Source organism: Pipistrellus kuhlii, unplaced genomic scaffold (assembly GCF_014108245.1).
Source record: "Pipistrellus kuhlii isolate mPipKuh1 unplaced genomic scaffold, mPipKuh1.p scaffold_m20_p_12, whole genome shotgun sequence".
In the NCBI taxonomy this organism is placed as follows: domain Eukaryota; kingdom Metazoa; phylum Chordata; class Mammalia; order Chiroptera; family Vespertilionidae; genus Pipistrellus; species Pipistrellus kuhlii.
Window position 1 is genome coordinate 6,813,460 of NW_023425427.1, and position 27,896 is coordinate 6,841,355.

At 40.9% G+C, this 27,896-nt stretch overlaps 1 protein-coding gene across 3 annotated transcripts in view; it reads right to left on the reverse strand.

The window, feature by feature from the left end:
• Window positions 1-3,033: 3,033 nt before the first annotated feature.
• UGCG (UDP-glucose ceramide glucosyltransferase) overlaps window positions 3,034-27,896 on the reverse strand; it is a 30,426-nt gene continuing 5,563 nt past the window's right edge. Inside the window, exons 1-9 of one of the 3 annotated variants that reach the window (XM_036433027.2) lie at window positions 23,003-23,323; window positions 16,049-16,190; window positions 11,911-12,013; window positions 10,825-10,926; window positions 9,404-9,516; window positions 7,360-7,538; window positions 6,009-6,095; window positions 5,320-5,509; window positions 3,034-3,488 (exon numbers count right to left, since the gene is read on the reverse strand). In XM_036433027.2, the coding sequence (XP_036288920.1) occupies window positions 3,318-3,488; window positions 5,320-5,509; window positions 6,009-6,095; window positions 7,360-7,538; window positions 9,404-9,516; window positions 10,825-10,926; window positions 11,911-12,013; window positions 16,049-16,190; window positions 23,003-23,109 (1,194 nt within the window). In that variant the 5' untranslated portion in view covers window positions 23,110-23,323 and the 3' untranslated portion in view covers window positions 3,034-3,317. Of the gene's footprint in view, window positions 3,489-5,319; window positions 5,510-6,008; window positions 6,096-7,359; window positions 7,539-9,403; window positions 9,517-10,824; window positions 10,927-11,910; window positions 12,014-16,048; window positions 16,191-23,002; window positions 23,333-27,896 lie in introns of those variants that run through there. The other 2 variants (XM_036433028.2, XM_036433029.2) reach the window with 2 other exon arrangements.

A 27,896-nucleotide genomic window follows, 5' to 3' on the forward strand; every position in this document is an offset into this window, starting at 1 on the left:
CTGTGGGCACCTGTCGCCTCACCCTTGTGATCACAACTTCCACAGTGCCCATCTCACCTTCTCAACGTTTAAGGCGAGGGCTCGCTGAAATGTGCCTAGCTGCAAAATTCTAAGACTTACACTCAACTTGGTGTTAACCATTTCTTAAACGTTAGGGTTTAACAAACTATAAAGAATGAGCTTGATGACGGGGCCTAGGTGTAGAGGTGGAGCCATGGCCAGGCTTCTCTCGGTCTCCCCACACCCCTTCCCTGGGGCTGGCTCTCCAGCTAAGCATATTCTTCTTTCTCAGAAGGGCAGTCTAATAGGCCTGGCAGCATCTCGGAATGGGAGTTTGGCTCTGGTCCATGTGTGGGTGCTGCTTAGTCTACCTGGCATTTAGGTCTTCAGCTGCAGTGCCATTCCATTCCTTTCCCTGGACCTGCGTTCCTACCTATTGGAGCTGAGCTCCGGCTGTGAGGGGGTGGGAGGTGGGGAGCAGAGGTACCAATGGGCCTTTTCTAAATGTTCTATGGGCTACTGCTTCCCACGTCTGTCTGCACAGTAAACCATGAGCAGAATAATGAAGCCAGAATCTCTGTGGGCAATTCTAACATGCAACCATGTTAGAATGTTGTCCAAAAGCCAAGCCATTCGTCTGCCTGTAGCACTGGGAAAATGAAGATTTCAAAACCCACACCTCACAGAATTCTTCTAATGATTCCGATGCAAACGGTGGAACATGTTAACATTATTTATAAAAAAAAATACAAAAGGAAAGACAGGAAACAAACATGCAGTATTGCTCATGTTTTGATTGTATTCAAATTTTTATTTTTTGAACAAAAAAAAACATAAGGACAATGATTTTAAATAATAAAACATGGTATAGTCTAGATACTTCTAAAAAGACAGTTTATTCCAATTTGGACTCCTACAGTTCTGTTGTGATACTTTCTTCGACATTTATATTATTATTATTATTATTATTTATTTTTTACCATTCTATTACCACTCTAAACTCGCTAAACAAAAAAACAAAAAAATCACTCTGTCTGCTCCCACGAAGCTTCACTTTAGAGAAACCCTCCACTCCCACATCAAACACACAACAGAACAGTCATGTTTTATTTACAGAACACGGAAGTCTGTCCAGCCATTTTGGTTTTGTTGTTCCCTTGCCCATGCTGAGCTCAGCGAAAAGCTAAGTAACAAGCACGCTTTCGCTTCAGCAGGCCAAGGGTGGCATCAACCAAACTTCCTGAGACAGCCAACACAGTTACACACATGGTCAGCGAGAGTCAACGTGTACAACAGTGACTGAGAAGCATACACACGGAGTGGGTCACAACCAGACTGGCGTTCACTGTGCAACTTTCCTCAGGGAACAACGCCTCCCCTTTCACACGGGAAGCAGGACACACCCAAGCCTTTGTTCGTGAAGAAGATGCCCTTCAAAACAAACTCGTCATAAGGCAAAAGGAAAAGAGAAGAAGAAGGAAGTCGTCTGGCCCAGAGAGAGGCTTGTGGACAATGTGTATATACACAGGATATATATATATATATATATACACACATTATAGACATATTACATTTTAAACTATGTATAGAGTCGTCTGACAAAGAAATTGGCTCAGTGCAGTGAAAAAGTGTTCCTTGTTCTACAAATTGTAGTTATTGCTAATGTGCTACACATGATAGTCTGACATGGAAACGGAGTCACGTGGAATGGAAGCTGCCACATTGCCAGCGTCAGCCCCGCAGCAGGCGATCATACGGACAACATGCCATCCCCGCCTCGAGGAAAAGCAAACATTCCGCTACCGAAAAAAAGAAGAAAAGGAAAAAGAAAAAGGCTTATGCACTGTCCCTTACATACCTGCCTGTTTTTAAAAAGCAAAACACAAGTCCAGTTCACCACAAGCTAAGCACACCTGACAAGCAAGTTCAGCGGCCCGGAGGGAGGGGAGAGGGAAAGGCATGCTTGCAGGAGCCCTGTGCTAGTCTATTCTGTCATACAAACTGGAGTACAAAAATCCAATTTAAATAAGACTAGACTAACTGCAATAGTAAAAAAAAACAAAAACAAAAAACCAAATAAAGCAGAAAACCAACCACACGCACAGTAGACTTGGTTGATACTGATTGTTTAAAAGTCATCCTGTCCCCTCTTCTACCCCATTGCAATTGATTGATTGATGGCTAGAATATTTACTTAAAAAACACATTAAATACCTGTAATTACATTCTTTTTAACAATAAGACATACTGTTTAAGAAAATAGCTCATGTGTGAAATGTGTCTGAAATGCATTTTTCCTCACAACTATCAAAACATCCACTCACACTTAAAACAACCCCTCCACCCCGTGCCCTCCCCCCAAAAAACGTTAAGGAAAGATGGGGTGGGTCAGGTGAGGGACAGGGAAGGAAAGGGTTACCAGCACAGTGATTAACAATGGTTCAAGACAGAACCAACAAGAGTTGGTCAAAGAGATGCCTTCGATACATGGCTATGATTGAAAACCAAACTCAACCACTTTGGGTTCATTGCAGTGACACACAAAAAAAAAAAAAAAAAATCTTCCTCACAGATTTGTAGAAATACTAGACTCCAGCTCGTCCGTTATTATTATTTTGTAAAGTTTTTCCATTTGTTTTTGCAAGGCCTGGCTACCTTGTCACACTTTTTAGCTGCTCTGCAACAACTACGAGAGGTAGGCATAAAGCATGAAAGTTTCCCGTTAGTACCTCACTGTGGATCGTGGTACCATTCACTTCAGTCTTTTCTGACCCCAAACAAAGCTGCTCCATTCCATAAATATTCTAAGAGTGTACTCCCAAATAAGAAACTTTCTCTACTGAAGGATACTGTCAGTGTTTGCTGCAGAGCATTTACATATATGTATATGTATAGGTATATGTATATATGTATATACACACGCATACATACACATCTGTGTGTATACACACACATATATATATACATATACATATATTTACATGTACATATATATATATATACACACACATACATATACATATATATATTTAAAAAAACAACAAAAACCAAACCCAGGTTCCTAGAACCAATTTTCTTGATTCTCTACTTCCACACAACAATGTATACCATTTGGCCAAGACTACAGATGTGTTTCTTTCTTTTTTTTTCTTTTTTTTTCACAGATGCAAGTGCCATGCAAAAAAAAATAAATTAAAGAACAGTTACCAAAACATACATGTGGTAAAACTACTGAAGGTAGATCTTTAAAAGCATTTATATAAACATAATTTATAATACTTCTTTTTCCTCCTGTCGGTACAGTCACAGAGCGGCAGTTACACATCGAGGATTTCCTCGGCGGTGCCCCCGCAGCGCAGCCTGTAGCGGCCAGTTCTCCAGCTTATCGTGGGGTCCCATAACGCTGACAGAAAAATGTATATTGTCATGGATTCACGGATGAACCAAGCTACGGCGTAATCAAGTTTTGAAAAACACAGTGTGCCACCCTGCGGATTAAAGAAAGAGAGAGAGAATTGATTTAGACTAAAGACGCAGTTAAAAAATAAACATTTTTGAATTCACACTCTTACGTATACTACACGAAAATAAAGCCTGTTTAAAAAAAAAAAATGTTTCTTAAGATAACTCAACTGTCATGCAATATTATAATGGTAAAAAATGTTCCCTGGCTGGCTGCTCAGTGGTTAGAGGCGAGGACTGAAGGGTTGCGGGCTCAAGGGCACGTAAGTCAGTTGCAGGTTCAATGCCAGCTGGTGGGGGCGTGAGAGGGAGTCAACCGATCACCAATTGATGATGTATCTCTCTCACACAGATGTTTCTCTCTCTGCAGCTCTTCCCCTCCTTTCCACTCTCTCTAAAAATCAATGGAAAAAATATCCGACCAGCATGGCATAGTGGTTGAGTGTTTACCTATGAACCAGGAAGTCATGGTTCAATTCCCGGTCAGGGTACATGCCCGGGTTGTGGGCCCCATTCCCAGCGGGGGGGTGTGCAGGAGGCAGCTGATCAATGATTCTCTCTCATCATTGATGTTTCTCACTCTCCCTTCCTCTATTCAGTGTTTCCCAAAGTGTGGTACGCGTACCGCCAGGGGTACGGGAAGAGTTTGGTGGAGGTACGTGTTGCACTGGAGTATGGAGGGGATATGCACTGCACCGTGCTTAGCTGCGCCTAATTCTACGTTCTCATGAGTACGAGGGGTACTCAGCGTTACGAAAATTATAGAAGAGGTATACATATGTCAAAAGTTTGGGAAACACTGCTCTATGTAATCAATAAAAATATATTTTTTTAAAATATCCTCATACCTGGGGTGAGTGTTAAAAAATATAATAAAAATTTTAATCATTTATATACACTGAATGGCCAGATTATTATGATCTCTGAATGCATAATAATCTGGTCACTCAATGTATATCCTATATAATAAAAGGCTAATATGCAAATTGTCTTCTCGACCAGGAATTCGACCAGCAGGTAGGCCAGCCAACGGCCCATGTCCCCTCCCCCTGACCAGGCTGGCAGAACCATGCATGTAATTCATGCACTGGGCCTCTAATATATATATTAGAAAGGAGGAGGGGGCAGGGTGGGAAGAGATTAGTCAAAGTTCTTACATGCACAGATTCGTGCACAAGTGGGGGGTCTCTCGGCCTGGCCTGCAGGGACCAGGCAGGAACTGGCAGTCCAACATTCTCCAAGGGTCCCAGATTGTGAGTGGGCACAGGCCAGGCCGAGGGACCCCACTGGTGCACGAATTCGTGCACAAGGCCTCTAGTGAGGAAATAAGAAGCATTAAAAAACTGCTGGCCTAATATATTCTGAGTAAATACCTTTTAATTTCACATCATTGTTATTTTTCTTTGAGCCCTAATAACAGTACCTAGCATAACAACTAAAAGCTGAAAATCAAGTTGAGTTTTGGGTCCACATCCCAACAACAAAAGAAATGTTTAAACTTGATATTAACCTTCAATAGGAAGCTATCTGATCTTTTCTACCTTTAATAAATTAAAAAGTGGTTTGCTTTTTTTAAAAATTCTCATGCAAAGAGATGTTTTTTATTGATTTAGTTTGAGAGAGAGAGAAAAAACATTGATGTGAGAGAGAAGCATGGGTTGGTTGCCTCCCGCACATGCCCTGACCAGGGATTGAACCTGAAACCCAAGTATGTGCCTTGACTGGGAATCGAACCTGCCACCTTTTGGTGTACACAGAATGATGCTCTCATCCACAGAGCCACCGGTCAGGGCTAAATTAAAAAGCTTTAGTTCCATGAAATGACTGCTGCCAATCTTTTCATACCTATCCACATACCTGGACACCCCTGAGTTGAATGTAGTCAAATATAAACCATGCCAGGCAATGACACATGAAAAACACCATAATATCCCATCTGAATACATGGTGGGCTGCCCATCCAATAATTAAACTGGCAACAAAGCATTCTGAAATCGGCTCACAAATTATTGTAGCAGGAAGCATGTTAATTCGTAATTTGGTCCACCTGAAAAATAAAAGGACTTTCTTTAAACAATAGCTTGGTTACAAGACTAATCCATTCCCTCCCAAAATAATCAGTTCTTTACCATGTTATATCAAGGCCCACTTCTTCAAAGAGTATTTAATGAATCTCTTCTATTTTCATTTAACATATAAAAAGGCTAGAAATTCATGTGTATGGTCTATAGTAGTACTCTAATGAATAAAGATTACAAAATTCAAAGTGCATAAAATGAGAAAATAAAGATGAGCACATAAAAAAAAAATCCAGTCTCAAAAAAATCCAGTTTTTTTTTTTTGAACACTTTCAGTGTAACACAGTGAAGACAATAAATGCAGACATTAAATTAATTTTAAAAAGCTCAATTTTTTTTTTCTGGAGCTGAAAAACCTGACTTTTAGACTCATTTTTAAACCAAGTTGTAACACATGAAAAATCACTCCTCCTACTTCCCCCGCCCCCTTTTAGACAAAGTATAAAAAGAAGAAAGCGGCTGACTCACCTGATCATTCTCGACTGGAACTGAGAAATGGAATAGGAGCCCGAGTTTTGCATGGCAACTTGAGTGGACATCGCAAACCTCCAGCCTCTGAAAAGTAAGACAGTTGAGCTGTGGTGATGGACACATGCAAGTGTGACTGCGATGCTTTAATCATGGCTGTAGAGTCACCAGAGAGCCTGGACCTCGGGATGAGCACCCCGCTTAGGGCACGTCAGGCGGATGTGTTAGCCGTCCCGAGGGCTTCTGAGAGCACCAGCTAAGGGCTGGCGGAAGCTACAACCCCCCAGTTTACAATTTAAGAAACTTAAATGACAGGCATTCTCAAAGTTCTAAATGGAATGGGTTCTGTATCTAATAGTTTAGTCTCTGGCCCAGTGGCTGAGCATCGACCTATGAACCGGGAGGTCCGGTTTGATTTCAGGTCAGGGTACATGCCCAGGTTGGATCCCCAGTGTGGGACTTGCAGGAGGAGTCAGCCCATCAATGATTCTCTCTCATCATGGATGTTTCTCTCTCCTGCTCCCTTTCCCTTCTTCTTTGAAATCAATAAAATATATTTCAAGAAAAAAGAAAGTTTAGGTGGAACAGCTGAGGAGAGGTCCATAGGGGAAAAAGGAGACATCAGTGATACATTAAACAATAAATAATTTACATTAAAAAAAAAAAAGGAAGAAAGTTTAGTCTCTGTCACTACTAACCAAAAAAGGGTGGGGAAGGGCAATGTGTATGTGTGTGTATTCAACAAGAAATGTAAACAAAAAGTGACATTATATATGGTTTCATAGTGTTTCACAAAGAGTGAAACAACATGAATACCATTTGTGAGAAAATTTTAAAACCATACTTCAATTTTTAAAACCACTTCTTTAGTAAATCATCACATAAGACAAGGATCCCCTTTAATAGGAAACAGTACTATTTTGTGATAGGGAAATGTTGAGTCAATCAAGTGACCCATTAGTTGGTGCCTTAGCAAAATCCCAAATAATCTGACAATTTCAAAATTTGAAATAATGTCCTTTGAATTTTCACCGACTGGCTTAGGACTACACTGATACTTTTAATTCTTCTAAAACACACAGAAATTTACACCCATAATAATGAACATTCACAATGACAAATAAACTTCCTTTTAATCACTTTCAAACCTCATTAATCTAAAGAATGTAGATGAGTGAGAATATTTGTGTCTTTAGAATAACATTATCTATGAATTCACAGAAATTACTTTCTAAAAATGGTAACCTATTCATAAAGAGTCCTTAATCCCTGGTTTTAACAAACAGAATAAACCAACAGAAGTTAGGTACTAAGCAGCACACTGTAGCCTAATGTAATTTAGTTTTCTTACCGGTCAGCTATTGCTTTGGCCATAAAGTAATCTTCAGCAATGTATTGAGCAAAAGCTATGAGCCCTCCTGCTTGGTCTAACACATCCTTCCTCATTAAACAGGACATTCCTGTCACACATTTGAACCCCGTTACGTGGGCAGAGATATAGGACCTCGGGTGCGAAGTTCCAAAATATACCTGCCGAGAAAACAACCCAGAAACACATGTTTACAGTTAGAATCTTATGTATGGTGTTTATAAACTTTTTTTTTTAATGAGTTTCCTTTAAGTATGACTGAGCGAGTATCATATTCTTATATAAATTACCTGAATAAAAATTGGTATAAAATAATGTTTACACATATCAGGCAGTCAGTAATTTTATTCGTTGACTACTCTTGCTATTATCTTATTGCTTCTATTTTTTAAAATTTATTTTTATTGTTACAAATATTACAGATGTCCCCCATTTTTCCCCTCTGAGCTCTCCACCTGACTCCCACCCCACCCCACCCCGGGCCTTCGCCACACGACTGTCTGTGTCCATGGGCTATGCATATGATGCACGTAAGTTCTTCGGTTAATCTCTTCCCCACCACTCCCTTTCCTCTGAGATCTCTTAGTCTGTTCCATGCTTCCATGTCTCTGGACATATTTTGTTCATCAGGGAGAAGTATATTCTATTCTCAAAAGTTATCTTCCCGCCGAAACCGGTTTGGCTCAATGGATAGAGCGTTGGCTTGGGGACTGAAGGGTCCCGGGTTCGATTCCGGTCAAGGGTATGTACCTTGGTTGCGGGCATATCCCCAGTAGGGGGTGTGCAAGAGGCAGCTGATCGATAACTCTCTCTCATTGATGTTTCTAACTCTCTATCTCTCTCCCTTCCTCTCTGTACAAAATCAATAAAATATATTAAAAAAAAAAAAGTTATCTTCCCTAAAAAGGCAAGATTCAAAGATTTATCCAAATAAAACTTAATTTAGGTATAAAATAAGACTGGTAAAAATATCACTCATTGTTATATATAAAAATGAACAAATATTTATCATCCTGCTTTCAAAATGTTCATATAATTACACACACACACACACACACACACACACACATATACACATATGTATAGGTGTATATATGTATGTGTATACATGCATGAATACCTATACAAACACCACCGATAGTTCTATCAACTTATGGGATGATTTCTTAACTCCTTTATTTCTATCCTTTCATAGCTGGCTGCTTCCTGCCCCTGAGTCACTGAGCTTCCTCGATTTCCCCAATTTTATTTTTCAACTTATTTTTCATAATCAGGGCAGACACTAAAATTCTGTCTCCCATTTTACTGTCCTTCCCCTAGATAGCTGTGCAGTCACGAGATTTGCAAGTTATTAAATTAATGGCAGAATAAGATGGTCATCGCTCTACTTAATTTATACATAAAACCCTCCTGATTATTTGCATCTGAGATACGCTACCTCTTCTAATTCGCTTGAAATAGAGAGCAGTGATCTTTCTCAATGGCAAGAGTTACATACCCAGCATGGAGCAGGGAATTATCAGGGCAACTAAGAATATGATTCTTGCTACCTAGCCCATAACCAAACTATAATGAAGCCGTTTGTGGTGCTGAATAGAACTAAACTTCTAAGACCAGAAATATGCATCTTAATTCCATAGGCAGTTATTAAGTGAGGTCTGAGGAATGGGTGGGACTATGGACTACAGTTGTAGGCTCTGCAGATTTCTTTATAGAATGGAGTAAATCCTCTGGCCTATTTCCATCCATTCTAAGTCTGGTAGATTAAACCTAAACCATAGGGGTTGGTGCAAAATGGGAAGTGCTTATCACTGACATAAATCAACTTGGACACTTCTAAAACAGAAACACAATGTGGCATATGAGAATAAAACGTATTTTATTTAGAAGGAATTGAGAGTTTCCGTTACTAAACAAAAAGTCGATTAGCCCTGCTCAAAACGTCTCCCACCTCTCTGAATCGCCTCAAGCTGCTGGCGAGTGGGAATCCAACAGCAAGGATATTATTTACGAGCATCACACTCACCTGTTCCAACGTGGCGGCAAAGCCCATCCTGTCTGCTACGTAAGGCAGCCCGTGAACCAGGCCTACTTTCTCTGTCATCTGGTTAACCATGTCAGTGAGAGTGTCTGGAAGCACTACGCAGAAAAGACAAGAAGGTGGCGAGGGGGAGAGAGAACAACACTCTTTTTAGTAAAATGCCCACTAAGGTAAAATATATTCTGTGAGTTGTTATTAAATTACTAAAAATAAAAAATAAAAATTTAATTCTCTTTTACATTTGGATCTATTAAAGGAATCTCAATCCCTTTTCTGAATACAAAATTTCAAAATGGCAACATTTACAATAAGCTAATTTACGCTAGGCATCGTTAGGCCATTATATACCTAACGTGGATATACCTTGAAAACCTTAACTACTCCCGTTCCAGATCCTCCAAACTGGAGGAATGGACAATGTGTCCTAGTCGAAAGCTACAGGGTTGGAGGTCAAAGGCCGCCTCCTCCATCCTCCAACCACAGGAAAGGAGACTGCACTTTCTGGGAGGATCTGAGATGTCCTATGTCATAAATCTGCTGCCAGGAACCAAGCAAGAGTATACCTGACGGAGATTTGTGCACCGGAAACATAACAAATTGATGGCGGCATGTAACTTTAGGTAGTACACGTGATGAACACGATCTCTGATAGACAGGTAATGGCCCCGACTTATGAGGAGCGCCCCACTGGACCTACACACAAATAATGTGGGGCAGCAGCTCTGCCTGCCGCCACCCAGGGGACACCTGGCACCCTCTGGAAACATTTCTGGGCGTCGCCCTGCCAGGGGTGCCACTGGCATCCCGTGGGTGGAGGCCAGGGATGCTGCGGAACAGCCCCAGCAACAAGGAATGGTCCAGCCCAGACGTCGGTCGAGTTGAGGTTGGGAAACCCGAGGTAATTAGAATGCAACAGGGTGTTACAGAACTCTGAAGTTACAGGACGTATAAACATTTAAAGCTGCAAATTAAAATGTCAGTCCAGAAAAGGCTTCCTGCTCAAGTCATCTAAGGGAAAAGCCCTCGCTGTGTTCTAGTGAAACATCTATAATTTCTGTCCCTTTGTGTGTGCCACGAACAGATCAAAGTAAAAGTGTCACATGACCGAGGGGACATTTACAGCTGTGAGAGAGCTTATCGAATGTATAATGGACCACAACTGTATTTTTTTAACGGCTGAAATTTTCCCTTCAAGATGAAAACATTTTTATAGGTGTAACATTCCAGGTTAGCATAAAAATAAAAATAAAATAAAAAGTTTAGTGTAACTTGACACATTAACCATAAAATAATGATAAAATGAATTATTAGGCTAATAAAAATGGCTGATAAATTTACATTCAGACTGCCTTTGGCATTTTATCATCAAATAAATAGTTTTATAAAATAAATAAGAAAAGCCTCACCTCTTATTCCACTATCACAAATCCAGATAAGATCATACTTTGCAACTTCATATCCTGGCATTAGATTATTAATTTTAGGATTAATGCCAACCTTTTTGCCACCTAAAAATGTAAAGGCACAGCAGTGAAAAATTCATTCAACACTGAAAATATTTTCTATTATACAGACACATGGTAGAGAGAAATAAAAGGTACTTGCATATTTAATAATTTAAATGAACAAATTTTAACATTGTTTTACATTTCTTATTCACAATGATACAGTTAGAAAAAAAAACTGTTCAAGAGAGAATTATATCATTTATCTTTAAAGTTTTATTAGTTTCAGCTTTCTAGTTCATAAGTTCTTATATTAATAGTAAGCATGGTCTGGCAGGTGTGGCTCAGTGGTTGAGCACTGACCTATGAACCAGGAGGTCATGGTTTGATTCCCGGTTGGGGCACATGCCTGGTTGCATGCTAAATCCCCAATGGGGTGACCGCTAGAGGCCGCTGATCAATGATTCTCTCTCATCACTGATGTTTCTATCTCTCTCTCCCTTTCCCCTCCTCTCTGAAGTCTATATATATATATATATATATATATATATATATATTTTTTTTTTATTTTTTTTTTAAATAGTAAGCATGAATCAATGTATATCGGAAAATATACTCTACAAAAGTCTTTAGAAAAAGCCCACACACAAGCTTTTGGAAAAATATTCCTTTTGTAATAAAATAAAAGTGAATTCAATGCTAACTCCCAATTACAAAGAAGGAGATACATAAAGGCCACACAGTGAAAATATTAAAGAAGCAAAATAGCAGATTCTTACATCTGATTGATGATTTAATCATAACTTGGGATTATTTTTTGTTATTTTATCAATTCCAGATATAAAAAAAAAAAAACACCTTTGTTTTTATAACTGAAGTTTTCTCATAAGAATATAAACACCTTTTGCCACTCCAATAAACATGCATCAAGCAAGCATGCCAATAACTTCAATGGGTGGCTGATATCCTAATCGATAGCTTAAAGCCAAGATTGCTGCCATCTGATACTATTATAGCAAAATTGTTTTCGGAGAATTCGTAGCTTACCTATAAACAATCTGGCGTCGACATTTGGGTATTTTCCAAGAAGCTTCTTACATACATCAATGGCTGGGTCGTCATGATCTTGGACACAAAGGAGCACTTCATACTAGCCAAAAAACACACTTTCTGTGAATTAACCTCTTTACAAAAAAGAAGCACGCAGCAGTATTTACCGACTGATCAAAAAGCATTAAGAAAATCAAGCAATTGTACACACGGAGTTTAAAAGTTAAGGGAGTATTCATAATGGATGCAAGCACTTAGGATGCAAAGTGCTGGCTGGGAACCAGAGCAGCTTCCCCAGAACAGGGCCTGTGTGCGGGCAGAAGGGAGAAGGAGAGCCTGGCGGCGCCCACAGCTGAACTCCTGCCATTCCCAGGTCGGCCTGGCCTGGTAACCAGATCGGATCTCGAGCCTCTCCACGCCCTCCATCACGGAGATCCGCTACACGTTCACACAGTGCCCAGCAGGGGGAAAAGCGACGTGGAAACCAAACCCAATAAACACAGCCTCCCTTCTTTAGAGTAGGGGTGTCGAACTCAATCAGAGAAGGGGCCAAAATCTAAAATCCAGCTTAAATCGCGGGCCGAATGGTTTACTGAACAGTCATAAACTGTCATTGTGATGGAAACGCAGCGGAGTGCAGTGATGACAGCGCGGTGCGGGCCACATTGCAAGGCCTGGCGGGACGGATTTGGCCCGAGGGCCTTGTGTTTGACACATGTGCTTTAGAGCTTTGTCTGTGAACCTAATATATATAATTAAAAAAATAAAATAGAATGTGATTCAAAATGTATCATCTTGAAAAAAATGTTTAGCCTTTGTAAAAAAAAAATGTTTTTATTGGTTTGAAAGACGAGAGAGAGAGAGAGAGAGAGAGAGAGAGAGAGAGAGAGAGAGAGAGAAAGAGAGAGAGAGAGAAAAGAGACATTGATAAGAGACAACTATTGATTGGCTACCTCCGGCACGCCCCTCACTGGGATCCAGCCTGTAATCTGGGCATGTGCCCTGACCCTGAATCAAACCAGTGACCTCCTGGTGCATGGGAGGAAGCTCAGTCCACTGAGCCACACCAGCCAGGGTGAATGCTTAGCCTTTTACCTATGAAAATACTCAGGATTTTTTTTTTTTCCTCTCAGTGCTATGTTTACTCTTTGATAGTCAAGTAAGGAAGTAATTTCTTAGCACTTCACTGACTGTGCCAAAGTTACTCTGGTACGGGTACTTTAAAAAGGAAATACCAGGCCCTATTCTTAGATGTGTGAATCAGAATCTCTGGGGTGACATGTTTATAAAATCTTGAGCTCTAAGTTATCATTTAGTAAATTACTAAATTAAAAAAAAATGTTTGCTTCTACATACAAAGATGTTACTTTAATATTTTTGTGGGATATTTTTTCAAAAGTGGTGATAAATTCATGCTGACTCAATAACAAAAATTTCTTACTTATCCTCTTTCTGAAATAGGTTGGACATTTTGAAGCAAAAAAAAGGGAGGTTGATGATTTCCATGAAAAAAATAACAAAGCTATGTGTTGTAAAAAAAAAAAAATAAAGAGCTAAGGAACACAACTTCTTAAGTGTGTCTAAAAAACAGGGGCTAACTCGTGTGAAGGGAAGGACTATTTTTATTTACTTCCAATGATAAGCAAACACAAGTAAAAGGTGGAAATAAAATGTTTACAGTGCCCTTGAGCACAGTAATTACCGTTTGTTCGATCTATAGTATCTCAACAAAAATTGGCAGTATAGAAATTAGTGGTTTGAGCACAAAAGAGACAGGACTAAGGTCTATGAAGAAAGTAATAGGGCCAAAACCGGTTTGGCTCAGTGGATAGAGCATTGGACTGAGGGGCCCCGGGTTCGATTCCAGTCAGGGGCATGTACCTTGGTTGTGGGCATGTCCCCAGTGGGGGCCGTGCAGGAGGCAGCTGATCGATGACTCTCTCTCAACGATGTTTCTGGCTCTCTATCTCTCTCCCTTCCTCTGTGTAAAAAAATCAATAAAATATGTTAAAAAGAAAAAAAAGTAATAGGTTAAGATTTATTTTTCAAGTGAAGTAAATGTTTTTTTCATACTTTCATCCCAATATCTACCTTCAACACTGATCAATTTGCCACTCAAGAGGTACTGAAACCAACTGTACAGCTACCTCGTTTCCAGAGATCAGATAAAAATCTGAGAAGGGGAAGGCCCCCTCTTGCCACACCCCTAAGACTCCCCAAAGGGTTTACTCTGAGTTCTATAAAGTGTCAACCATCAACCTAACTTGACTTTCAAAAGAATGTTTGGCTGAACTGCCAAAAGGTATTGACCTTAACAATGAAGGTTAGAAAAGTTGAGAGACTTTCTAAAGGGTAATAGTGACAGTTAGCTCTCCTACTGCAGTGAGCTGCTCAGCCAGGCTTGCTCCAAAGAGTTCCTTGTTTTTGCAAACATAGCATAATTTCTTTAATATTTTTTATGATTTGTGCTTTTCGGCAGGTATGAGTGAATATAGTGAAAGGAAATATTTATAAGCAATGCGATTCCATAAACTAGAATTAAAAAGCTAACTTTAGCCTTTTTCCCGGCAGGAGAAAACTTTGTAAAATACTAGAAATGTACTCAATGGGAAAAAGAAAAAAAGCTATGCTAGGTTACAGAAAACATTTTTGAGAATTATATGGTATTAATATATGAGGGAGAACATAGAGTTTACCTTTGTTCAAATTCAAGGCTTACCTTTTAATTAGCCTTGGTGCAAATAAAACTCAATTCATATTATCAAGAAAATGTTGACTTTTGTTATAAAACACAACTTTTGCTTAATTGTTTCCGATACTGAAAAATCATATCCAATTGGAGGTAGCATTCCAAGTGTTATCTAAAGTGTCAGATTTAACCAGGAACCTTCGGTTCTCAGCTATGACAATCACACCTCTGTGTCTACACAGTGTGACCAAACATTTATTGGTTACAGACTTTCTTAGCTAACACAAAACACAGTGTTTATTAGAAACATTCTCTTTTATGAATATCTCAAGAAAACAGTGACTTCACACATCTGAAAGTGATAGAAGTAAATTCCACTATAAATGGATACAGCATAAAGACATGAGATCTAGAAATAACCCCCAGAATACTTTAAATTTGAGGTTAGCTTCCATCAAATCTTTACTAAGGCTGCTTTACTAACAGCTAACCTAACTAATTTCCCCCTTTTTTCAAACAGTGAGAGAACTAAAGAATGAGTGGTATTAAAAAACCCACAAATTGTGACTCATCCCTTTGATATTTAAGAAAAAATATCTGAAACTGCAATAAATTGAATGCTATTTTACTTAAAAAAGTAATCTTAATAAAATATTAGATGTAGCTACATAAATAATATTAGAAAAATTTTTCCTCATTGATTTAGCCCTATCAGCATTAGGAATGCAAAGTTTAACTACAGTAAACAACATAAAATATTCAGGATTTCTATATTGTAGCTCATGTGAGATGATAGTCATGGAATTTAAATGGTTGCGGAAGTTAGTAACCAATGAAAATATTCTTTCATTCATAAAAATAAATTCTCCTACTTATATATTGTAGGCTTTGAAAAACTTCTATTTATTTAATATAAAGCTTATTTTATCATTAGTTGTATTTATATAATTCTTTCTGAATTATAAAAGGCCTATTTTTGCATTTTCAATTTGAGAAAAGATCAAGTACAACTCGGCCATAAAAAAAAGGATTCTGCCAATTGTAACAACATGAATGGGTCTTCAGAGTATTATGTTTAGTGAAACAAGTCAGATGGGGAAGGACAAGACCCAGAGGATTTCGCTAAAGCAACAAATAAACAAACAAAACTTACCGATACAGTCAAAAGTATGGTGGTTACCAGAGGGGAAGAGAGTGGGGGAGAGGATGAAGAGGTCAAATGTATGGTGATGGAAGGAGACCAAACTTTAGGTGGTGAGCCATTTCTGTCCTGGGACTACTGTTACTACAGCATAAAATTTGAGGTTGACATCATCAGGAATTCTTCATACCTTTACCTTAAACAGTGTCAAAATGCCTCCTTATGTATTTACCATGAGAGAGAGGGAGAGAGAGAGAGAGAGAGATGGCCTAGCCCATTTCTAATGAGGACAACACTACACTTACTTTGGGATAATCCAATTCAAAAAATGTTTCCAAGTTGTTGATGAGATTGGGATCCACTCCTTTCAGTGGTTTCAGAAGAGACACGCCTGGCAGCTTGCTATAGGGCTGTTTGTCAGTCGCCTTCTTGTTGAGGTGCAATCGTCTACAAAGCAAACAATGTAAGCATTATTTCTGGAGAATATATTAGCGCCAAATCTATAAATATATATATATATATAACATACACCAAGTTATCAAGAGTTACTAAATTCCAAGTTAAATAATTTTTAATGGACGTTTCTCTAAAGGGATATCTGAAAATGAAGGCAAGTAGAACCAGGGAAGCTTCCAGTTTAGGAAAACTAGAACCAAGCAAAAGCAACGCTCCAACGAAGGCCAGAACGGAAGACCGCTGCCGAATGCGGTACTCGGTACCTAGAACTACGCTGGGCATATGACAGACATTCAATAAATACCTGGTGAAAACATGAACAACAGTGTTCGTCCGCCTATTAACTGCCCTTCCTCCCGCACTGCCATCGAACTGGCCAAAAACTATCAAAACAGTGTGTGTGTGGGATCCTACTTGCACCAGAAAAATCTGGAAGGATAACTAGAAAACTTTGGAAATCTGTATAACAAATGGTCCAGACAACACATGATTGGAAGAAGTAGCAAGCCACCCACGAGGCAAGCAAGAAAACGAAAATGGAGTAAGTAGAAGTCCCAATAGTCACATGCTGCAAATGGGAGGGGTGGATCAGGGGGAAGTTGAAAGTAAGAAAAAAAAAATCTCAGCAATGAGAAAAATGTCATTAATGACACTGGAAAATATGCCAGTATCATCGATTCCCAGAGAAGCTGGTCGAGGTGCTCAGGGCTGGCCCTCCCAGGGGTACTGCAGCACAGGGCATTACAGCTCCTAACGAGGGAAGCCACGCGGCCAGGAAAGAGAATGTGTCCCAGTCAATGCCAGGCTATCACGATAAAGAACCGACATGCCACTCGGCAGAGTGGGGAAGCTCCTAAGGGAAGTCACCAAAGGCTGTCTCCCTCCTTCTCGAAAGCAAGTCTCCAGGCTCTCCACAGAGGCTAGAACATTCACGGAGCCTTCTGCAAGCTATCTCCAGCCACACGTCCTTTCACATGTTAGTCTCTCTGAAACCAATGGGATCTTACAATGCTGGCAGCCAGATAGAGGGGCGGCCTGACTCTGTAGCATGAAAACCAGCCTATGAGACCTCTAAAAGACCAAGAAAACACCCACAGCGTCGATGCATCTTAGGTCGGATGAAATACACCATTCGCCTATGAACGACTCCAGGAAGTACACCAGTACCACCATCGAGAGCACTCGGCCACAGGCCTGCTCCCGCTAATTAAGGCAGAGAGGTACCACAGCACTTAAACACCTAATGTGTCAGTAAGGCCGTACAAACATCCTTACAGAAATAAAACAGGTTACTGACAATGCAAAAAATGTTACACGAGAAAGACATTTAAAAAGACAGTGCATAGATTCCATTGGCACGCCACCACATGCTAAACACAGTGAGTGGAGCACGGCCTGCAGCAGTGCTGCCCGGTGTGGTCCAGTGCAGGAGGTGCTTTTTATTGGTCTGTGATGAGAAGAAACAGAGAGAAAGCGCTTAGAAACGTCCGCAGCAGTTTGACATTGCCAGGCCGAACAAACTTGTAGTTTATCAAAGTTATCGATTCATGACAGGCAGGAAAGTTTTTAAAGGACTGATTCTTTGCCACCAGAAGGTTGGAAATAGTGATCCACAGAATTGATCAAGAGGGCTGGATAGAGGTTCAACCATGAGCTAAAATGTATTCACCCACAAACATGACCACTATTCCATTTCTAACAGAAGAGTAGACTGGACATCTAGAGAGAAAGCCACCTAATACAGGACATCTGGATTGCTGGAGGGGGGGGGGAGTTTTAGTAATAGTTAATTGATTGAACTGGTAAGATAGCCACCACACGGTTCAAATCACAAAAAAATATTAAGAAGGTCATATCAATCTCCCATCTACCTATTCCTATCAACTCCTCCCCAGCACTAGTAGCGTCTTGCCGATCTTTCTAGAGGTTTTCTTTATACATATGCAAGCCAAAGCATGTACACATAAAGCCTCATATAACTTTATACTGCTCTTCCTCTTTTTAAATACAAGTGCACTGGAAGCATGTCTTTATTAAATACACGACTGCCCTGTTAGGAAAACAAGGAGAGCCTCCCAGACAGAAAAAAGAAAACCTCTGAGGCAGTGAATGCTGCAGACGCTGCGTGCCCCGGGCCGTCTGCGGGTCCCTGATGACCTAGGGATGGTGACAAACCTGAGATAAGACTCACGGGAAATGTGCAAAAGGCCAAGTGGAAAACCCTGGCCCCCAGAGGAAAGATGGGGAAGCTATTTGAGATTCACTGAGCAGAGAGGAATAGAAGGGAAAAGTCTCTCCGGAGAACACCTAACCTGGCTTTGGAACCCAGGATGCAAACTACCTGTGTTGCTTGAACTACACAAGGAGAGACCATCATTTGTGACGATGAATATATGAAAGAGGCCACACGGTTGTTTAGAGGTAAAAATTATGATCGCTGACATCAGAAACTCAGCAGGTAAGACAGAAGACGGCCCATGTCAGAGAGAACTGGAGACCAGGAATCTGGACGTGAAAAAATTAGCCAGCGTGCAGGCCAGAGAGAATGAGACACGAAGACACTGAAGAGTGAGGATTTTTATCTCTGGGCCCCACGGATGGTCACCGACTGCTATCAAAACATGCACCTGTGGCGGTGACCAACGACAGAGAAACCTCCCCACGGACACACTGCACTTCGCACGGTTTTAGATGAAAAACAAGGATAATTTCAGCAGTGCTGACCAGTCCAGTGCTGACTCTATCGCCTCTCCCTTCCCCTTCTTCACCAAGACATTTACTTTCCATGCTAACACAGACATGCTAACACAGACATGCCTCCTGTCCCTTGAGGAGCTTCTCCTATCAAGCATGCAGACTTTTCTCGAAGACTCACTGACTCGCCAACAACAGCGAAGCCCTCTGCAGGTGTGTGGTGAAGAGAACTGGTGATAGCTCTGACGTGGCCCGGGTGGCACCATTCTTCGAATGGGCCAGTTTTATGAGCATCTCTGACAGGGCCAGACAAGACTCACTGCTTTACATGTCAGTTCTCATTAAGTATCTCAGGTCACGGTTCCGCATGACCTGAACAGTCTGAACTTGAGCTTTCTGCACCCACTCATGGCACAGGACTTCTCATGGATGCCCTTTTCTACCCTTATACTCTCCAGGTCCAGCAAAACAATGATACATGATACGTTCTCAATTTTAAAAACAATGTTGAATAAATGAAGAGTAACTAAATAAATAGATATTAAGAGCTCAGAAGGTATAGTTAGCCTAGAGATAAACATACTGGAACTATCTACTTTTGATAAATACCACATAAGCTCTCCCAAGTATAACATGCCATTAGCAGGTGGCCACAAATCAGCATCACTAATATCATAGAACCAGTAATGCATGAAGGAGACTAAGAGTGAGTGAGAGACCGGAGAAGTGGAAACTTTGGAAGAGTTCAAGGAAGAACGATATCGAATGTCAAGACAAGAACCGAAATGTCGTGCTGGCTGCTGGGTAGCTCAGTTAGTTGGAGCTTTGTCCCGTATACCAAAGGTTCTGGGTTCAATTCCAGGTCAGCGCATATCTAGGTGGCAGACTCGATCCCCAGTCCAGGAGCGCACGGGAGGCAACCAACTGTTTTTTCACATCGATGTTTCTCTCTTTCCCCCCTTCACTTGCTCTTAAATCAATAAAAATATTCTTGATGAGGATTAAAAAAAAAAGAAAAGTGAACCAAAATGTCTAGGGGACTGTATGCTTGGTGACCTCAGAGCACTTTGGGCAGGAGTAGGTAGGTAAGTGTATGTTAAGAACGTACATGAATGGGAGGTGAGATGTGGTAACAGTGGAATAAACACTGGTTTCTCTAGAAACCTGACAGTGAACACAAGAGCCAAAGACTGACTAGACGGAGAAGGGGCTTCCAGTTTAATTTTTCATCATTTTCAACTTTTAATACCTGAGTATACACGGTAAGGGGAAAGAGCTAGCCAAAGAGTAAAAAGAGAACATAGAGAATAATGACTGACACATTAGGATCCGCAGAGTGAGGTAGGAGCGACGGCAATCTGACAAGCACGAGGGCAGGATGCCGAAGGTGCAGAAGAGGTGCAGCTAAGGGTAGAAAGGAAGTCCTGCCAGACAACCCTGTGGGCCTCCTGAGATCCGAGCCCACGAATGAGCAGGAGCGCTGACCCACAGGGCTGTGTGCTCCCCCTCTGAGCCACTGTGAGCCTTAAGGAGCCATCCATCATGAGGTGGGTTCAAGGTCAGGGGCAGGCTGACCTGAGGCGGGGCAGGACAATAAAGTGATGAATTGTGTGCTCTGGGCCAGAGGGAGAATTCAATAAAGCCACTTGGGTGGAGGCCACCACACCTCGCATAAACAGCCTAGAGCTGTTGCTCTCAACCTTGAGGCACCAAGGAAATCACGAGGGGAGGCTAAAAAAACAAAACATGGCGAGGATGGAGGATTCAGTTGGAATCTGTAGGGTGGAGACCCAGGCAGCAGTGAGTGACCTCTGAGTGACCTAGGAATACTCGATTCCTGATGGAATGGAGAGGTCTGAGGGGGGAACTCTTAGAAAGATCAGCAGGTTTGGGATGGATGGAAAATCAGAAGCCCGTGAAGAAACAAAGCCACAGGTGTGAGAACGAGGAAGAGCAGAGAAGAGGAGGAGGGGCTCACTCCATAGGGATCTAAATGTTGCCAATAACCAGAAACTTAAGATTCAAACAACTGTATAGATTCCTATACACATTCCCCTATGGATGACTTCCGGGTTATTCTCAGGCTACCACGCCATGGCAGTCGATCCTGTAGGTGCCCCGCCCAGAGGCAGGCAGCCTGGATTCTGCACCAGCGCCACAGCTGTGCTGTCCTGGGGCAAGCTACTTCTTTGCCACAAGTCTTTGCAGTTGCTACTGTTTTTTTAAGAAGGTGGGTAACACTACCTACCTCCTAAGGTGGTTGTGGGAAATGAGATTCGGCCACAAAGTAAACATTCAATGATAGACATTATTGGTAACTTTAAAAAACTCTGCTAATTTTAAGGACATTTTCCACCAAATGCAACTTCTCTGAATTACGGAAGTTCTGATAAGAGATTTAGAGTTGTTGGACCGTAGATGAGACTTATATAGCAAAATAGAAGAACTAGAAATGTATATATTTAAAGATTCATATAAATTATAATGTTAGGCCATTATTTTTATTTATTTTTTAAAAGCACCAGTAAAACCAAATCTTGTGTGCTAAGAAAGATTAAAAGGGGAATGGGAGGACTCGTCAAAAAGCCCTAAATCAAGGTAAAAACAAACAACAGTCAAAACATGACTCAGAACACATTTAACAGAGATCCAATTACATGCCATAGTTAGGACAAAATTATATTCAAAGTTCAAATGACACCTAATATTTAGAAATCAACTTAAAGTCTACAGACATCACCCAAAATGTAAAAACAATGCAAGTACGAGAGTGAGAAACATTAAATACCATAATTTATTGAGAAGGAAATCCCCTATTTTATAAAAAAAAAACAAAAAACTGCTATTTGGAATTTTCTGGTGTTTGTTAGATGGCCTCTTATTCTAAAATTGTTTGCTTTCTAGTCTGCTTTAGCCTGTTTGAATAATGATGAAGATAAACTTAGCTGTATGGCCTTGTAGGCCGGAGACTAGATAAGCCCATAATCTCAGTGCCATGCCAGGTGCATTTTTTAATTGCATAGAACTGTATTGTTTTCAAGGCCAGCATCGAGATAACCACTAAGTGCACATAGGGCTGGCTCTTTGATAAAAAGGGAAGTTCTGCTTGTAGCCTTGCTTAGAATTTGAATTCATTTTCTCTAAGCCAATGAATGCAGTGAGTCTCTCCAAACTCTCCTCCTGCATTGTTTGATTGTTCAGGAACTCTGTAACATTATTATCCACTGAAAACGACCTGCTACTTGCAAAGTCCTTTTGGCTGAGCTCTCCCTTTAAACTAGGGGCGGTATTCTCAGCTGGACAGGGGTTCTGCCTAGACCTGGCTCCTCTTAGTTCCTGTCTTCAGACTCTGACTGGCAATGTTGGCTTCTGCAGCCACAAGATCCCCGTTCACGTGGCTCTGTGGGAGGGCGCGGCTGTCACCCCCAGAGCTGAGAGGCAAAGGTAAGATCCCTGCCACAGGCACAAGGTATAAGGTACAGGGACAATGTGCAAAGTGCCGTAATTACGAGTTACTCTGTAATCCGGACAATACCACCTTCTCGACTGGGGATGCTCTGGAGGCTTCCAGAAAGGTTCCATCCTGCCATGGAGTCACCACACCCACCTCGCACAGGCTCCAGAGCAAAGATTGCCAGCCAGGCCCCACCCACACCCCGGAAAAGGATCTCGCTCCGTGGCAGCAGGTGCCAGGCGTCGGAACCAGCCAAACGTACTTTGGAATTTTAATCACAACCTTGGCTCTGTTGAAACAGGATCTGCCTCGCATGCACGTACGTCCCTTTTGGTTTTCAGAAATTGGCTTTGTGACGCTCTCAGGAACACATCGGGTCTATACAGAATGGATCTCCAGTATGGCTAGCCAACTGTTTCGGTCTGTTTCCTTTTTAGAGGCTAAAATGATCCTGAAATGTAATTGAGCAATTTTCAGGAGACAGGAAGCACAGTAAAATGACAGTGAGTGTGTGTGTGTGTCGTTTTCCAGAGGAATTATTTCTAAATTGCATTTAAAATCAGGAGCTGGAATCACTGTCCAATTAAAAAAAAAAAATCCCATTCATGTAATGAAGGCACCTCATTTCCAGGAATGGGGGAGGGGGGGTGCTCACAGCACATGGCTACAGGGCTGTGTGCCCCTGCCAGCAGCGGGCACAGCTGTGCAGGTACCATTCTGCTCAGGGTGCTTCTGAGACATAACTTCAACCCACAAGGTCATCGGGGATGAATCACAGACGAAAGAGAGAGGCCTTGGGGGTGCTGCTTTGCATTGTGCCCCGAGAAGGTTATTATCTGTCCAGGGAACACTTCAAAGAAGTATATCAGGGGTGGGTTCTGCTGGACTTCAATGCTTTAGCTTCATGAATCCTAATCGCCTCTCTGCCGCATATGAACTGATGGGATGGCCTCACGTATCCTGGCTGATTTTCATCTCCTAACATCTCGGGTCTCTAAAATAGTTCCTGTCTTTTCCATCCTTTTCGCTTCTTGCGTTATGCTTCTGCTCTTTTCACACTCCTCCCCAGGCACTCACACAGCAGTGTGGGCCACTCGTAAGTGCTCTGTTTTGCAGTTTTGTGCTCTAATGGGTTTTGGGCAGGAGGGAAGCCTGGCAGGGAGGGAAGCCCTTGAGAGAGATGGTGTCCGGCCGGAGGCAGCAGCCTCTCAGCAAGCTTCCACCTCCCCCAGGAGGCACAGGCTCGCCCCAGGCTTCTAAGAATATGGATCCCCTGAGGGCAAGGTCCACCTGGCTTCACAGCCCCGGATTGTGCTGTTTTTACAGTTCTGCTGGGTTCACTGGAGCCAATTTCTCTGACTCTGGGAATTTACCTCCGCGGCATGCAACCAAGCTTGTTCACACTTCATGTAAAATTAGGCTGACTGCTCTATCAGCAGGTCCCTGGCCGCACACAGTCCCTGCCAACCGCTTCCAGCGGCGAAGGCTGCTGTTGTTGTTACTCGTGATCGTGCCCCGGAAGGCTGTGACCGCTGATCATCGGTGACGTGTCGTGACTGATGTCACCTCCGTACAGCGCTTTTCTTGTCAAAAATGCTCCTGCAGCCGGAGGGGGCTCTGTCAGCAACACAAGAGTCCCTGAATTCTGCACACACGGCTCCCCAGCGAACACAAAGTAACCAAGAGTGACTTAAATTTACCAGAAAACACAAACTATATCTACCGTATATACTGCAGAATACAGGAGAGTCCCTCACCATGGAAAACAAATGGTAGGGGTTCTTTAATAACTAAAAAAATCCACCCCCAACTCACTAACCCTCTAGTGACAACAGGTAGCCCAGTGCAGTGGTCGCTCTGTTGACTAAGGAGTTTGCCGACCACAGCCCTAGTGGATGGAAAATAGAGCGTGGTATTTGGCTGACAGCAACTAAATGAGAAAGGCACTCATCCCAGCAGGTGGTGCCCCAAAACACAGAAGACCCTCAAACATACCATAAACTCAAAATCCCCTCTTTTCAAACCAAGAGGAAACTAATGGGACTGGCCCGATCCTCTTCTACACAATCCCCGAAGCTACCCTTTTAAAGCTGAACGTAATGTCTAAATTAAACTATTTTGTGTCTACAGTAAATTTCTGTGGGTGGAGGAAAAAGTGGGGGACACTCGTTATGATCTGCATGTCAACCAGCTCAGGATAGCACTGGGCTCCACATTCCCCAAAGGACAGATCTAAGCGTAAAGATTATTGATAGCAAGACAGCCATTCCCTTTGGGAAAGTTTGGAGCGGGGGGGGGGGGGGGGGGAAGATTCGGGTTTTTAGGTAAACTAGTTATTGATAGAGCCCTGTTTTTATTTGCTTGGCAATTAACTAGAAATAGATAAAGATTTCCTTTGGTCCAATAAAGTCCATTAAAGTTCATGGCCACTGAAAGCATCCCAAATTCTAACCATGCACCTCAAATCACAGTGGCCAAATGACAGCGAGTTTATGAATGAGCAAAATATCCACACTGTCTACTAGAAAACAATTCAAAGGTTATTTATTCAATAAGTAATAATGAGTACCTGGTTGACACTGGAGATACAGCAGTAAATAAGACACTATCCTTACCCTCAAACACTTACAATCCAGTTGGGAAAAGAGACAACTGAACATTTACAACTTAGATGGGTCCATTCCAGATGCTATGGAAGGACGTAAGAGGGGCGCCCAATCCAGTAAGGAAGTCAAGTCTAAGACTGCTTGAATGAGTAGGCGTTAAACAAAAAGGGAGGGGGCCGGGGTGTGGGGCACGGAAAGGAAAGGAAAAGAAGGAAAAAGAATTCTAGAGAAAATATACTGCATAGTTAGGGGAATGCCAGGAATTCAATGTTGCTGAAGATGCAGGTACAGGGGAGTGGCTCAGATCCTGAAGAACTAACTATACATGTCTTACTGGGATTGAATTTTAACCTAAAGGCTGTGGGGAGCCGTGGTAAGAGATTTTATGCACATGCTCTAAGATTAGTGCTCCGGTAGGATAAAGCTAAATAAGAAAAATAAAGTAAAAAGGAAACAAGGCTAGAGATACCAGTGAGCAGAGATGGTTTTAAATAACCTAGGGCAGAGATAACGTGTACTGAACCAATGTAGGGAGATGGAGGGATGATGAATCCACGGTACCATTATTGGATATTCACACTGAATTACAGCTTTCATTTTGCTTATGTAAAGCAGTCACAATCTAGTCCAATTTGGTGTCTTCCCAGGCTCAAGTTAAAGGAGGTCAATTTCCTCATTGATTCACCAAAAAGTGGTCCTGGTAGCAGTGATTTACCAGGAATTTTTAAAATGAGCAATACTTGACTAGTTAAGTCAGGGGCACTGATCTCTTCCCTTAGGTGGTCAATTAAAAAAAAAGTGGCTGAGCATTGACCTATGAACCAGTCAGGGCAGGTGCCAGGGTTTCGGGCTCCATCCCCATTTTGGGGGGGAGGGGGGGGGAAAGGAAGCGTGCAGGAGGATTAGTGATTCTTTCATTGATGTTTCATCTCTCCCTCCCTCTCTGAAATCAATTAAAAATATGAATTTAAAAAGCTATGCAGCAGGTAGCATAAAAGCTGCAATACTAGAAATGTTAGCAAAGGCAGAATTAATTTGAAAAAACTCTCCAGGAAAAGGACCTCTGGTTTACTAGAGGGTAGTTAATATTTACGGGTCTAAGATGTAGTTCCACACAGGCCCGCCACCTCCAGTCAACTAATAGAAAAGATAGCGCCTAACATTAGGACATTATGTACAGAGGGGGGAAATGATTATCTGAGGAAGGGGAGGGATGGGAAGAGGGAGAGGAGAAAAAGAAAGGAGATGGAGGAGAAAAAAGGCAAGGTATCTTATTTAGATCCTCTTCTAATCAAGCAATATGCCCCCTTAATAGCCAAAAAAGGAAGAAAACCACTGTTTCCAAGCTTTTATATTATTTCACCACAGCTCCCAAGCTATCGAACCACATTAGCTCTCAATATGGGGAAAAAACTCATAAAGATCACTTAACTAACTCTGCCTACTGGGGCTATCATGATTGTTATTGCTAGGAAATAAGAAATCTTGGGAATAAGAGCCTTGAATTTCAAAGGCTCTGATCTGAATATTACTATCTTAAACATTCTAGCAAGAAATTCCACAAAGGGAGATTTCTAAAATGTTATGAAATGACTAAGCACCAGTTTAATAGTAACACTGGGAAGGAGCAAAGCAGTAGGTAAAATATCAGCGAATAGGTATAGTTTCGAAATATTAAAAATAATTTTCTAGTTTCTAAATTATCTCATTATTTTAATTGCAGGCATATAGAAACTCCAAAGGCATCTGTGAAATCTGAACAAATAATTTCATTGAATAAGAGCTGTTCATTGTATTAACACATTCAGCCTCATTTTTCAATATAGACCAATACTTAGTTAGCTCTTTATCTCATTTTAAGAAGATACACTATAATAGAGCATCAAATCTAAATTAACCAGATACTATTACACACTGCATTTACCCTTTAAAAATAACCAATTGGTTATTTTGGTTTTTTCTCAGCAACTTTACTACAGTATTTGTATTAAACACTTTTTAACAATCAGTAATCTACATATTATGCATCTTGATCTGAAAACCTGATAAGGAGCTATATAAATTTTTAAAAATAGGCTCAATTTCCACCAGGTGCAAACACAAGGTATAGGAGAGTATTGATAAGTGCTTATTTCAATTTACTTATACATTAAGTTATTTCAAAAGAATTTGAGAGGACATAGAACATGTATGTAGGAAAACATTTTAAAATAAAACGCAGAATGTTTAGCACCATATTTTAAGCAAAATTGCCATTGTTCTTGAACTTTGACAAAATATTGAGATATCAAATTTGCAATTTTACTAAAATACACTAGAAAGAAGGAGAGGGGGGAGAAAACCTTAGTTATCCGCTGAAACACAACTCAAATTAAGCTGAGCAGTATCTTTACTTCAGTAAGAAAGGAATAAAATCAAACAAATAATTTGAAACAGAATAAACTTATCAAAAATAAAAATGTTAAGATTTAATTTCTACATAAGTTAAGCTTTTGATTATTTGCTTTATATTCAGTTGCCCATTTCAGAAAGATGTGCACAAGATTCCTTCAGCTAGTCATCATAATGTTAAAAATGAATTGCACTTTCTTTATTCTATTTTCACATAATTTTTCAGGATCTTACTGTCAATAAAAATAAAAATAAAGTAACTTTGTGGGGTATTAGAAAATAAATACAAAGACTCTCTACAGTATCTCAACCAAAGTAAAAGTTTGCACTGTTCTCAAAAGCCAGAAGTATTTTAAGAAAACTTTACTGGTTATCATGAAGCATAAAATAAATAACTTAAGACAATCTGGAGCTGTCTCAAGTCTAAACATTCCAGATGGTTACTGGGGATATTAGGCTATATCAGTAGTGTTATCTTCAATTAAAGAAATGCGGCTGTATTGTTATGTGTCCATAAAATAGAGGGAAGGGGATATATACCATGGTGCTATG